General features: G+C 30.4%; 3 protein-coding genes across 3 annotated transcripts in view; all 3 read right to left on the bottom strand.

Moving 5' to 3' along the window:
* Nucleotides 1–7,485: 7,485 nt before the first annotated feature.
* On the bottom strand, nucleotides 7,486–8,358 carry LOC107475857 (transcription factor GTE11-like). Its single transcript, XM_016095533.1, has one exon. The coding sequence runs from the start codon at nucleotides 8,356–8,358 to the stop codon at nucleotides 7,486–7,488; it is 873 nt and encodes a 290-aa protein (XP_015951019.1).
* Nucleotides 8,359–11,011: 2,653 nt separating this feature from the next.
* LOC107475856 (transcription factor GTE11-like) lies at nucleotides 11,012–11,725 on the bottom strand. Its single transcript, XM_016095532.2, has one exon. It carries the CDS (start codon nucleotides 11,723–11,725, stop codon nucleotides 11,012–11,014), a length of 714 nt encoding a protein of 237 aa, XP_015951018.2.
* Nucleotides 11,722–13,844, bottom strand: part of LOC127745006 (uncharacterized) — a 22,988-nt gene continuing 20,865 nt past the window's right edge. Inside the window, exon 2 of the mRNA XM_052257966.1 lies at nucleotides 11,722–11,914. Within this exon, the coding sequence (XP_052113926.1) occupies nucleotides 11,722–11,914 (193 nt within the window). The remainder of the gene's footprint in view (nucleotides 11,915–13,844) is intronic.

The following is a 13,844-nucleotide window of genomic DNA, read 5'->3' as shown; positions in this document are numbered from 1 at the left end:
AAGGAAAACGGGAACCGAAGCCGGGAGCTCGAGGTACTGGCACACCAACTCAAAACACCGAACAGCCGCCCAGCTGTTCGGATGAAGCTGAGACGGTGCCACGGAACACCGACTAAGTAAACCCTGAACAAAAGGTGAAAACGGGAACCGCACACCGAGCCGAGTAAACATGGATTCATAAACCCACATCCAGTCCGGCACGGTGGGTGAACGGAGGTTCAAGTAGCAAACGCGCTCGTCGGCATCAGGAAGTACGAGCTCGTATCGCCCCTCCTCTTCACCACCACCACAAATCGCCCCCTGATCGCGGAGCCGTTGGAGATCACCCTCCGTCATCCGCGACGGAACGCCCCATACATCACTGGTCACCCAACCGTAGCGATTGGGGACACCCCTGGAAGGGGCTACCGGGGCACCCACACTCTCATTTCTCTGACGCTGCATACCTAAAACAAGGGAGGAGCACCACCATCAGCCTACCAACTCTACACAATATCAGAAAACAAAAACCTAAACACCACTACAGTCAAAGTAGGAAACGGCGGTGCTCAGCCCCTTCCCCAAACTCAACAGAAACACCAAAACACAGCAAAATAAAAAGGGAAGCAGGCAGAACAAAGCATGGCAAGAACAGAAAAAAGCACACACAGACAAGCGTACGAAAGAAAAAGCAAAACAGAATATACCAACCTGGTAAAGTTAGAAGAAAAACTCAAAGGAAAACAGGGAAACGAGGAAAAGCAGAGCAACACCAGGAAGCAAAAAATCACCAAGGAGTTTTTCAGAAAATGAAGAGTTCCCTTTTGAAAAGAAAAAAAAACGGACGAGGGAAATAAAAACCAAAACGGTTTCAAAAAGCAAAAAAGACACAACTAACCCTGGGCGCAATGAAAAACTCACGGGGGCAAAAGAGGGAAAACCCCCCCCACAATAAATGCCCCCTCGGAAAAGCAAACTGATCAATTACGCCTCAAAGAACGCAACAGGCGCAGCAGACACGGAAAGGTCACGTCAAGACCAAAGATGCGGTCAGAACGAAATCCTTTACCCAAACGAAATCGAGAAGCCGACCTCATCACCAAACGAACACTCGAACAGCACCAAAGGCACGGTGAGAAAACGTCCCAAACTCTCAGCGAGAAACCGACCTTACTCGCTCTCCCGCTGCGGGGGCAACTGTTACGGATCCGGTCCGCGGTTCCCGGGCCCATAACCGAACCCGAACCCGGCTCCTCGGGTCGATCCGATTCATCTCTCTAGAAGGCCCTGAACCGGCCCTCCAGAGCTCCTAACTAACTTTCAAATTCGAACGTCCCTCTTATCTTAGCCAGATAAGATAAAGATAAGATAACCACCACCGCATATAAATAGGGGACTCAAGTCCCTCCAGGTATTCATTCATTCCACACACCTTATACCTCTTAGATCCATTCTGACTTGAGCGTCGGAGTGTCTTTGCAGGTACCTCCCCTCCTCTCCATCTGGACGATCCAACATTCGACTCAACCCGCAGGTTCCCGATCCTCCTCCTAGATCGTACTAGAGACATTCTGTACAACGATTAACAAATGCTAGATGGTTATTTCACTAGGTAATCGAGTGATTATTTTAATAACTACGTGAATGGTTGTTTGATGGCGGGTGAGAGAGCTTCTAATGCTGGAGAAGTGGGATGATTGATGAGGATAAATTCACTAGATAGTAGACGGTTAGGGGGGGAGAGGGTGTTTAGATAAATTCCATTGGTAAATTAAGGTTGGAATGATTAATTTTTTGAAATAACTGTTTGAGTTTTTTTTCTTTGTATTGGGCCAAATTTAAAATTCATTGTACACATTGTCAAGATTTCTCATTATCTACCTAACAAAGTTCAATAAATAAATAGTTTAAATGAGTTTGTCGGTTTATTTCACGAATTGGTTTATTTACGGGTGACTTATTAATTATTATTTAAAATGTAAAATATATTTTTAAATGTATAAAAGGAGACACTATTTTATATTTGGATTAAGGCCAATTGGAATAAACAACTTAATTAAGTTATAAGCTCAAAAAAGGAGATACTATTTTATGTTTGTACCAGATTTTAATACTACTACTTTTTATAAGTCATAAACTCAAAAAAATTATTTTTAAAATTTTCAAACGGTCCTAAGTGTTGTTTAAATTGACTTATTTAAATAAAAATATATTTAAAATAATAAAATACTTTTTAATTTTTAAACATTAAAGTAATGATGAACTCAAATTCTAATCAATAATATAAAGTATAAATTTAATTATTTTTTTTACAATATCTTTTAATCTGATAGATAAAAAACTAATAATTCATTGTAAATCTAAATTTTATTTAAAAATTTATAACTAATTAATAAATTATTACATACAAAAAATGAGATTCAAATTCTTAATATTTGTTTAAAATTAGGCCAATTCAAATTTATTAAAATTCAATAATAATTGAACTATTATTTTTTCGCTGAATCGATTTTTACCTATAGCATTGTCGCAATGAAGTATTGAATTCATTGATCTAACTGCGCCGATCTAAAGGGGGTCAAAATAGTGAAATTCACATATAATATAAAATACAAAGTTAATAATAATATTTTTTTAATTTTTTATTATATCTCAAATAACATAATTTTTTTATACTCAATTAAAAAATTGTGGGTTCGAATTTTCTATTTTTGGTTAAAAAATTTTTTATTATATCTTTTAATTTATTACAAATTTAAATTTTATTTAAAGATCTCGGCTAGTTAATAAATTTGTATTCTTAATATTTATTTAAAGAGATTAATAATTAGAGTGCTAGACCAATTCAAATTCGTTAAAATTCAATAATAATTGAACTATTAATTTTTCGCTGTATCCGTTTTTACCTATGGCAATGAAGTGTTGAAGTCATTTGCCTAACTGTGCCGATATATAAACGGTGGCAAAAAAAAAAAAAATAAATAAATATGAGTTTCAGAGGCTTAGAGCTTTGGCGTAACTACCTAATTAATTTATTTATAATGATCACCTGGCATGGAATATTACGTTATAGACAATGATGCAGATGATGCGCTGATTTCCATTTTTGGAAAACCATATATAATTGAGTTTCTTTCTTCATTTTTTTTAGTCCAATATTGTATTTAGTGGAAACATATTTATTTATAGATTTAATTTCACACCGTATTTTACGCTAAATCTAAATACTTTAAAAAGTGCATATATCTTAAATCTTGTAGAAGGGTATGGTGAGGGCAAAGTAAACAGAGTTGGCAAATAATTCAAAATGAAAGACGGTAAAAATGATAAAATAAAAAATATAAAAAAATTAGAAAAATATATTATAAGTTTAATTTTAATATATTTTTAGTATAAAATATATGTTGAAATATAAATATACATTAAAAATAAATCTTACATATATTTATATACAATACATTGATAACTGATTTTAGTAGCTGATTTTAATGTAAAAATAATTTTTTGATTTTTATAACTAAAAATTTAAGTACATCATTTCAGGGGCTATGTCATACTAAATTACTAATATACAAATCATAGAATTTAATACATACAAAGCAACATTTGTAGATTAAGTAACAATATTAGGTTAGGTTGGCAATTATCACTGTATTCAACTCCTTTCATGCAAATATAACATTCATCACATAAGATAGTCATAACAAAAAAAGGCCAATGTATTTCTGCATCATCATCCAAATTATAAGAAAACCTAGTAATTATTCACATCTATACAAAAAAATTGTTATAATTACTAATTTACCTAATAAAACAGAATCAGAGCATCTAATTAGTACATACAACACCCTAAATATCATGCAATACTACAACTGAGTAATAGATTATGCGCAATTGAAATGTTGACTCATGTAAACATTATCTCTATCTTTTTCTTTTTCTGGAACTGTTCTATAATGATTATATGTGACACGTTTTCTTTTTTGGTGAGCCCAACATATGCAAAAACATGAACATGGCCAACTAGCATATAGAATTGGACATAAATGAACAATTTTTTGACCTATTAAATCAGCACTTATAAGAAAAACATACTAACATTGATGAATATAAACATATAAACAATGTCATTGATGCTAACATAGTACTTATCATTGTTTTAAGACAGTTACAAATTAACTACAATCACTCAAAATTGAACATTATCAGAAAAACTATTGGTGGATGCACATGTAAGTGTGAATCACATGCTTAGGATTAGGAAAGGAATCTAAGTATGTAACTCGGCATAGGATTCGGTGGTTCAGGAATCTTTGGACCACTTAGTGGTCCAAGTAGAAAACATGTTTTTAGAGTTTTTTTTATCAATTGCTACGTAAAATATTTTTACAATGTGTATAATAGACAAAATAAACATAAAACTACTCATTCAAAAAACTTAAATTGATTTTGTAGTTCACCAAGGATCGATGGAAAAAGATAATACTAATAGTTATATCTCTAATACTTTATAAATTTCTATTATATAAATTATACAAATATTTCATTGACTCCTTATACTTATTCAAATAGAAAATTATTGAAAGATTTTAATCATGGAATCATTTTATACAACATGAATGGGTGGTATGGTATCGCAGAATTAGTATCACTTTGGAGGAGAATCAGACATAGGATTCCTCATCCTTTTCGCTAGTTCCAAGTGGTTTTGAACCGTTGCGTAATTCCACATTTTATAAATAGAAGTAAAATGAATAAATTTACCATTCAAAGATGAGAGAGAAAGAGAGGTGCCTCGGACCGTACAGATGAATGATTCGGTGACTGTGAGTCTGTGAGGGTCACGAGCGTGCCTCTGATCCCTGACCCTGAGGCCTCTCACTGTACACGTGTAGGGCCATGATGTGCTACCCAAGTAACCGTAACTGTAACTAATTTATGTAACCAGCATGACGTTAACCTCTCTTCTCTTTCTCTCTCGTGACTTTCCTATTTGTACATGAGATTTAGCTAAGAAGAGAAGTTTATTACACATATAAGCCAAACAAGAATTTGATGCAAGAATCAGCTAAAGTATATTTTAATGTAATTCGAAATAACTTTATTCGAATTACATTCCTTAATAATTCGAATCAATACAGCTCGAATTATTCCCAACCATTGTGTACAAGTAATTCGAATCAACTTGGAACGAATTATAAAAGCATAATTCGAATTGTATCAATTCGAATTAGTAGGAACACGTGAGTAGGAGGAAGTTCGAATCAAATTGATTCGAATTACTCACATTTCGAATCAAATGGTAATTCGAATTACACATTGTACAATAAGATACTAGAAAAAATACTATATAATATAAAAAAATATACTAAAAGAAGTATAAAACAAGATTATAGTAAATTAATTTTAGTATAAAATTATTAAATATAAATTAATTTTAACTCCTATTAGTACATTGAATTAAAAATAACATAAAAATGTACTTGTATTTATTAAATTTTAATAACAGATAAAAATTTAATGACTTTTTAAATATTTTTTTATAATAGGAGTACATTTTTATATACTTTAAATACTTTATATAAAAATGTACTTATATTTATCATACAAAAATAAAGTGTTATGCCAATATAATAACATTATAATATTTTAAATCAATTTTTTTCTAGGATTTTAAATTAAAAGCAGCACATGAAAAAGCATTATTGGTATTTTAAAGCTAACTTAATTAAAAAAGATAGAACTGTATTTTTTAGGATTTTATGTACATAATTAGGCTAATTTTTTTTTAATATTGATCAAAGATGTGTGTTACACTATGTTATTTGGTTTCAGCTAAGTTTTACTCTACTATAATTTTTTTTTTTACTTTTCATAAGACACAAATCTAAAAAATTTTATAAATTAATTTAAAAAAAAATATCATTGACGTTTTATAAATTTTATGTACCATTACCAATCGATTGAAATTGGCAAAACATTCAACTTCATCACCTTCCAATCGATTGGATTATATTACCAATCGATTGAATTTGGCTAAAACTTCAATGTCATCACTTTCCAATCGATCGTATTTGGCAAATCCATGTTGTTTTCGTGAATTCAATCGATTGTTTTGAGGCATTCATTCGATTGGAAAGTATAAACAATCGATTGGTATAAGCTTTTTACCATTCTACCTTACAACTTTCAATCGATTGTTTTGTGATATAGTGTAAACCAATCGATTGAGTTATCATTCAATCGATTGTTTTGAAAAACTAATCGATTGGATTTCAAGGAAACACGATTTGGAAGCCATGGACGAACATAACGAGATCAAAGTTAATTTTTTAATCAATTGGAATTATTAGGATGAATGGAGGATATAATTGGTTGTTATTTTTGTATTTGATTGTTAATAAATATAATTGATAATTGATAAAATAATAATTTATAAAATAAAAAACTATTTTTATAATTAAATAAAATATATGAGGTTGATTTGTAATTAAAATTAATTCAAGAATTACATAACAATTGATAAAAAAATTTTAAAAACATATTTTTTACTTAAATCACTAAGTAGTCTAAAAGTTTCTGGACCATCGAATCCTGTGCCATGTAACTCTGCATAATACAGAGTAATGCCTTCACATGTCTTCCTATTTTTTTATTGCTTCTTTTATTTGATGGCTTGGGGTGAAAACTTTAAAGTTACATGATTTTCCCCTTATATCAGTTAGTTGTATAGTTTCCCAATTTAGCAGTTTGTTAGCTCAATGTTAGTTAGGAAACTTGCTGATAGTGTATTGATTATTATAGTTAGTTAGATTTAAGTTATCCAATTCTCTTTCAGATATGTAACTAAATACGCTAAAATAATATTTTTGCTCTTTGATTTTTTATACAGATATGTTTAAGTAGTTAACTGTTCTGAGTTAAGGTGACATCATTTGATAATTTCAAATTGACATTGTCAAGCAAAGACTTTTAGTTTCATGAAATACTAATAAAAGAATATGAGAAAATTATTGTTCTTGATTAGAAGTATTTAGGCTTAATGGTGCAAAACAATTTATCACACTGTTGCAATATATAAATGTCAAGGTAATTCACCAATATAGTAGCATATGACACATTCAAATCAAATTCAATAATCCCAAAAATTCAAATACATGTCTGTAACAGAATGTACCAACATGAATCTTCCAAAAAAACCATGACCCTAAAATTTCTAGAAAACAGAAACCAAACCAAAAGTCTCAATGTTCAATAGGGTGGATTCCAAAAGGAAATAAAGAAGCTAAGGTAAATACTTGATGTGGGAGGAACAATGTGAGATGTGTAAATACTAGAGGCAACTCAATTGCATGTGCTTAATGGCAACGCAGCAAAGGAGGTAGCACTGATGAGAGTAACATTAATGAATATAAACATATAAACAATATCATTGATGCTAACATAATAGTACTTACAATTGTTTCAAGTCAATTCCAAATTAACTACAACTAAAATTGAACAATATCAAAAAACTTCTCCTTCTTCCAAACCTGTGAGGTTCTTCAACAATGGATTTTTCTTTGTCCAATAATGTGTCAGGGAATGGCCACACAAGTTTTCCAAATCCTGAAAGGACTTGAAAGCATCATCAAAGGAAATTGTTCTCTCCATTTTCTGCATCATCTCCCTCTGTTTCTTCCTTTGCAAGTAAACTCTAGCTTTGGCAATAGCAGTTGAGAAATCTGAATGAGAAAGTTTTTTTCTTTTCTCCCCTGCATTCGACTTCAAAGGCTTTGGCTCTTCTTTCTCTAACTTGTTTTCCTTCTCAGGTAGCCATCTTCTCTCCAAATTCTTCCACTTTGTCTCGAAAATATCGCTTAACTTCGCGGCGGTTTGATGAACTTGATGCTCCGAGGGGTACTGAGACATGACATTGCGAAACACCGTTCTGATATCAGAAGCAAATTGATCAGTTTTGTTGTACAAATTGTTCCACAGCTTCCGCTGAACCCTCTCCAAATCCATCAAAGCCTTTCCTTTCTTGAAATACACTCCGTCTGGATGAAGCAATAACCTTTTCAGCGTTTCTGAACACTGCATCTTCTTGAATCCATCCATACTCGAAGAACCTCGTTTCTTCTTGTCTTCATGTTCCTTTACGGCATCAGTAGTAGTACCCTTCTTCATCCTTGAATTTTCTTCACTCTTTTCCACCTTTGCTCTCTTGTTGGCACGAGAATCAAGAACAACGCTGTTACCGTTGTTGTTGTTGTTGTTGAATCGATCAACATGGCTGGATAATTCGGAAAAAACTCTTTTTTTGGGTACCCTTTTGTTGGTAACATCTGAAGATTTCTTGGGAGGAACAAAAGTTGAAGGCTTTGGAACACAAAACATCGTAGTCAGTAGAATGAAACACTAACAGAAAATTGTTGATTAGGTGAAGAAAAACCCTATCAAGTGAAGGATTTATGTTTTGTAAAGTTGCTTGGAACACAAGGTAATTAAGAAATATGGGTTCTTTAATTAAAATAGAAGATTTTGCAGTTTAGCGCGTATCTATTATAATCTTAGATTTTTTTTCCGATTATTTTCATTTTATTTGTGCTGATCTTCTTGTTTATTAATTATAAGTTTATAACCAACTTATAAATCATTGCATCTTTTTAAAAATTAAACTTATATGAATTTTTTTTAATAACGTACTAAATTTAATGACTAAATATTTTTTAATTTATATAAATAAGTACTAATTAAAGAACAACTTTTCTAATCATATAATTTTAAAGACATTCGTATTTATTATTTTTTTAATATGTATATATTTTTATGTTTAAATAGTTAGTTTAAGATGAAAAGAGTATTTGTTCTCATCATCATTTGGATTGACTTTTTTTAAGAAAAAAAATTAAAAAAAGTACTTTTATATTAGTATATATATAGGTTTTATTAGGATTTTTTTTTAAAAAAAATATTTCTAACTAAAAAAACAATGCTTTTCCTATTTTAAATAACTTTATTTATATATAACAATCCTTCTAATCCAAATTTTTACTTATGATATGAATTGTAGTTATAATATTTCAAAGCTCCTTAGACAAATTTATGACTTTACATATATACTCCTAAGTTTATAATGATAAATATCAAATCAAAAAATGCTGAGTTAGGAAATTTAGTAATCCTTAATTCTCTGTACTCAATTGATTATGAAAATTGATTATGAAGCTACAGAAGAGAACTAATTTAGTTGATATCCAAGAGAATTAGTTTCACCTTATCTTATTTGAATTTCTTAAAATTTAAATCAAATTTTTATTGGACTAATTATTAAAAAAAGGTTAAAATTAAATCAAACACCTTTTACATCCTATTGAACTAAATGGGATTTTCAGTTACATAATCACAAACGGTTGCAATAAAATGAATCTATTTTTCTTTTTCAAAAGATTTTTCATAATTCTTATTTATTCACTATTTTATTGTTTAATTGTTAGTTACAATAAAATTGATTCCCAACAAACCACAAGTTGAATTAAAAAAAGAATAATGAAAGTGGTATACATCCACCGAAATATAAATCAATGCTAATATAAGCATAAATATAATTAGCATAAAATAGTCAAATCATACGAAATATTAAGTTAGGCCAACGAATTATAACTCAAACAATATAATTTTGTTATCCTCACTTAAAAGTCTTGAGTTCGAGTCTCACTCCTAATTAAAATATATATGTTAGGCCAACAGACCTTAGTATAATATAGGGTATGGCCTTATTTTTTTATTAAAATGATCAAACTTTTTCACAAATTAAAATATACATTTTTTTTGTTAGTAAAATACACATACATATACTTTTTTACATATGATGACAAGTTCCTTACTTACCCTTTCCTCAAGGAACTACTCCTTCCAACAATTGTTGTAGTCCTAATCTTCTTCTTGGCACGGTTGATGAACTCAGAGAATTGATCTCTATGTTGATGATGATCCTTTTCATTTGTGCCACCGCCGTGAGACTCATCTTCTGCAACGCTGTTATGTCCCCGACCAATATTCGACATAGTTCGAATATTTTTCTTGGCACGCTGAATGTACTCATTGAAAGTTTCATCAATATTCATCATTGATTTCTTACCTTGTTGCTCTTGATGCATTCCATCATGATGATGATGATGATGATGGTGATGTTCTTGTCCATGATCCTTGTTTGTTGCACTTTGTAAATTTGTTGCAACAAAAGGTGGTGAAGATTTTGGTGCTTGGCCATGAATATTTTCTTTTGGTGGTGTTGAATACTCAAATTTGATTGGGATTGTTCTTGGTGATGCTTCTTTATGATTACCCTTTTCATGGTGTTGAATACTCAAATTTTTGCTATTTAATTTTTTATACATATATGTTTATAACAAGTAATTAACTGTTCTGAGTTAGGTGACATTGTTTGATAATTTCAAATTGACGTTGTCAAGCAAAGACTTTTAGTTTCATAAAATACTAATAAAAGAATATGAGAAAATTATTGTTCTTAATTAGAAGTATTTAGGCTTAATGATGCAAAACAATTGATCACACTGCTGCAATATAAAAATGCCAAGGTAATTCACTAATATAGTAGCATATGATACATTCAAATAAAATTCAATAATCCCAAAAATTCAAATACATGTCTGCAACAGAATGTACCAACATGAATCTTCCAAAAAAAAAAACCATGACCCTAAAATTTCTAGAAAACAGAAACCAAACCAAAAGTCTCAATGTTCAAAAGGGTAGATTCCAAAAGGAAATAAAGAAAATGTGGATTCTAAAAGAAAATAAAGAAACTAAGGTAAATACTTGATGTGGGAGGAACAATGTGAGATGTGTAAATACTTGAGGCAACTCAGTAGCATGTGCTTAATGGCAACGCAGCAAAGGAGGTAGCACCGATGAGAGTAACATTAATGAATATAAACATATAAACAATGTCATTGATGCTAACATAATAGTACTTACAATTGTTTCAAGTCAATTCCAAATTAACTACAACTAAAATTGAACAATATCAAAAAACTTCTCCTTCTTCCAAATCCTCACTAAGAAAGTTGTTGTCTTCAAAATCTTCTTCCTTAAGAACCAAACCTGTGAGGTTCTTCAACAATGGATTTTTCTTTGTCCAATAATGTGTCAGGGAATGGCCACACAATTTTTCCAAATCCTGAAAGGACTTGAAAGCATCATCAAAGGAAATTGTTCTCTCCATTTTCTGCATCATCTTCCTCTGTTTCTTCCTTTGCAAGTAAACTCTAGCTTTGGCAATAGCAGTTGAGAAATCTGAATGAGAAAGTTGTTTTCTTTTCTCCCCTGCATTCGACTTCAAAGGCTTTGGCTCTTCTTTCTCTAACTTTTTTTCCTTCTCAGGTAGCCATCTTCTCTCCAAATTCTTCCACTTTGTCTCGAAAATATCGCTTAACTTCGCGGCGGTTTGATGAACTTGATGCTCCGAGGGGTACTGAGACATGACATTGCGAAACACCGTTCTGATATCAGAAGCAAATCGATCAGTTTTGTTGTACAAATTGTTCCACAGCTTCCGCTGAACCCTCTCCAAATCCATCAAAGCCTTTCCTTTCTTGAAATACACTCCGTCTGGATGAACCAATAACCTTTTCAGCGTTACTGAACATTGCGTATTCTTGAATTCATCCATACCCGAAGAACTTCGTTTCTTCTTCTCTTCACGTTCCTTTACTGCATCAGTAGTAGTACCCTTCTTCATCCTTGAATTTTCTTCACTCTTTTCCACCTTTGCTCTCTTGTTGGCACGAGAATCAAGAACAACGCTGTTACCGTTGTTGTTGTTGTTGAATCGATCAACATGGCTGGATAATTCGGAAAAAACTCTTTTTTTGGGTACCCTTTTGTTGGTAACATCTGAAGATTTCTTGGGAGGAACAAAAGTTGAAGGCTTTGGAACACAAAACATCGTAGTCAGTAGAATGAAACACTAACAGAAAATTGTTGATTAGGTGAAGAAAAACCCTATCAAGTGAAGGATTTATGTTTTGTAAAGTTGCTTGGAACACAAGGTAATTAAGAAATATGGGTTCTTTAATTAAAATGGAAGATTTTGCAGTTTAGCGCGTATCTATTATAATCCTAGATTTTTTTCCGATGATTTTCATTTTATTTGTGCTGATCTTCTTGTTTATTAATTATAAGTTTATAACCAACTTATAAATCATTGCATCTTTTTAAAAATTAAACTTATATGAATTTTTTTTAATAACGTACTAAATTTAATGACTAAATATTTTTTAATTTATATAAATAAGTACTAATTAAAGAACAACTTTTCTAATCATATAATTTTAAAGACATTCGTATTTATTATTTTTTTTAATATGTATATATTTTTATGTTTAAATAGTTAGTTTAAGATGAAAAGAGTATTTGTTCTCATCATCATTTGGATTGACTTTTTTAAAGAAAAAAAATTAAAAAAGTACTTTTATATTAGTATATATATAGGTTTTATTAGGATTTTTTTTTAAAAATATTTCTAACTAAAAAACCAATGCTTTCGCTATTTTAAATAACTTTATTTATATATAACAATCCTTCTAATCCAAATTTTTACTTATGATATGAATTGTAGTCATAATAATTCAAAGCTCCTTAGATAAATTTATGACTTTACATATATACTCCTAAGTTTATAATGATAAAAATCAAATCAGAAAATGCTGAGTTAGGAAATTTAGTAATCCTTAATTCTCTGTACCCAATTCATCGACTAATCTTATTTAATTTTTCCACGATTGGACTACTAAGTACTAACAGTTGATTATCCATGTGTTAGCTTGATAGGTAAAATTTTTCATGTCTAAGGCAAATACAAAGTCTATCATTTGTAATGTTTGAAATCTATTAGGTGATTTTTCAAAAGAACTAAAACATGGAAAGCCATTTTTGGTTTTTGGATTACTGTGAGGTCCGAAGACCTAATCAAAAGAAAATTGATTATGAAGCTAGAGAAGAGAACTAATTTAGTTGATATCCAAGAGAATTAGTTTCATTTTATCTTATTTGAATCTCTTAAAATTTAAATCAAATTTTTATTGGACTAATTATTAAAAAAAGCTTAAAATTAAATCAAACACCTTTTATATCCTATTGAACTAAATGGGATTTTCAGTTACATAATCACAAACGGTTGCAATAAAATGAAATATTTTTCTTTTTCAAAAGATTTTTCATAATTCTTATTTATTCACTATTTTATTGTTTAATTGTTAATTACAAAAAAAATTAATTCCCAACAAAACCACAAATTGAATTAAAAGAAGGATAATGAAAGAGGTAGACATCCACCGAAATATAAATCAATCCCAATATCAACATAAATATAATTAGCACAAAATAGTCAAATTATAAGAAATATTAGGCTAGACCAACAAGTTATAACTCAAATAATATAATATTTTTATCCTCACTTAGAGGTCTTGAGTTCGAGTCTCATTCCTAATGAAAAAAAAATATTAGGCTAACAGACCTTAGTATAATATAGGCTAGGGTATAGCCTTATTTTCATCTCTCAACCAAGATTTAAAGGGTAAAAAAACTCAAATAACCAATACACATTTATATGTAGTTCAAACAAGTTTGATTTGAACTCCATTTTTACATTGGTTCGAATTATATACAAACACACACACTAATTCCAACCAGCTTGGTTCGAATTATACACTTATTAAAAAAATTAATAATTTAAAAATTAAAAATATATATTTTATTTTATACGTTAAAAAAAAGCTAACAAAATATTTAATTACGAGACTTCTTTAAAATATTAATGAGCTATCAATTCGAATTCCATACAAATACTCTTTTGTCCA

The sequence above is a fragment of the Arachis duranensis genome, chromosome 2 (assembly GCF_000817695.3).
Source record: "Arachis duranensis cultivar V14167 chromosome 2, aradu.V14167.gnm2.J7QH, whole genome shotgun sequence".
NCBI lineage: Eukaryota > Viridiplantae > Streptophyta > Magnoliopsida > Fabales > Fabaceae > Arachis > Arachis duranensis.
Note: the sequence above shows the minus strand (reverse complement) of the source record. Positions and strands in the feature narration are given on the sequence as shown.

Bases quoted from the DNA above. Each gene is read 5' to 3' on its own strand.
- LOC107475856 (XM_016095532.2), bottom strand. From the start codon at position 11,725: ATGAAGAAGGGTACTACTACTGATGCAGTAAAGGAACGTGAAGAGAAG.
- LOC107475857 (XM_016095533.1), bottom strand. From the start codon at position 8,358: ATGTTTTGTGTTCCAAAGCCTTCAACTTTTGTTCCTCCCAAGAAATCT.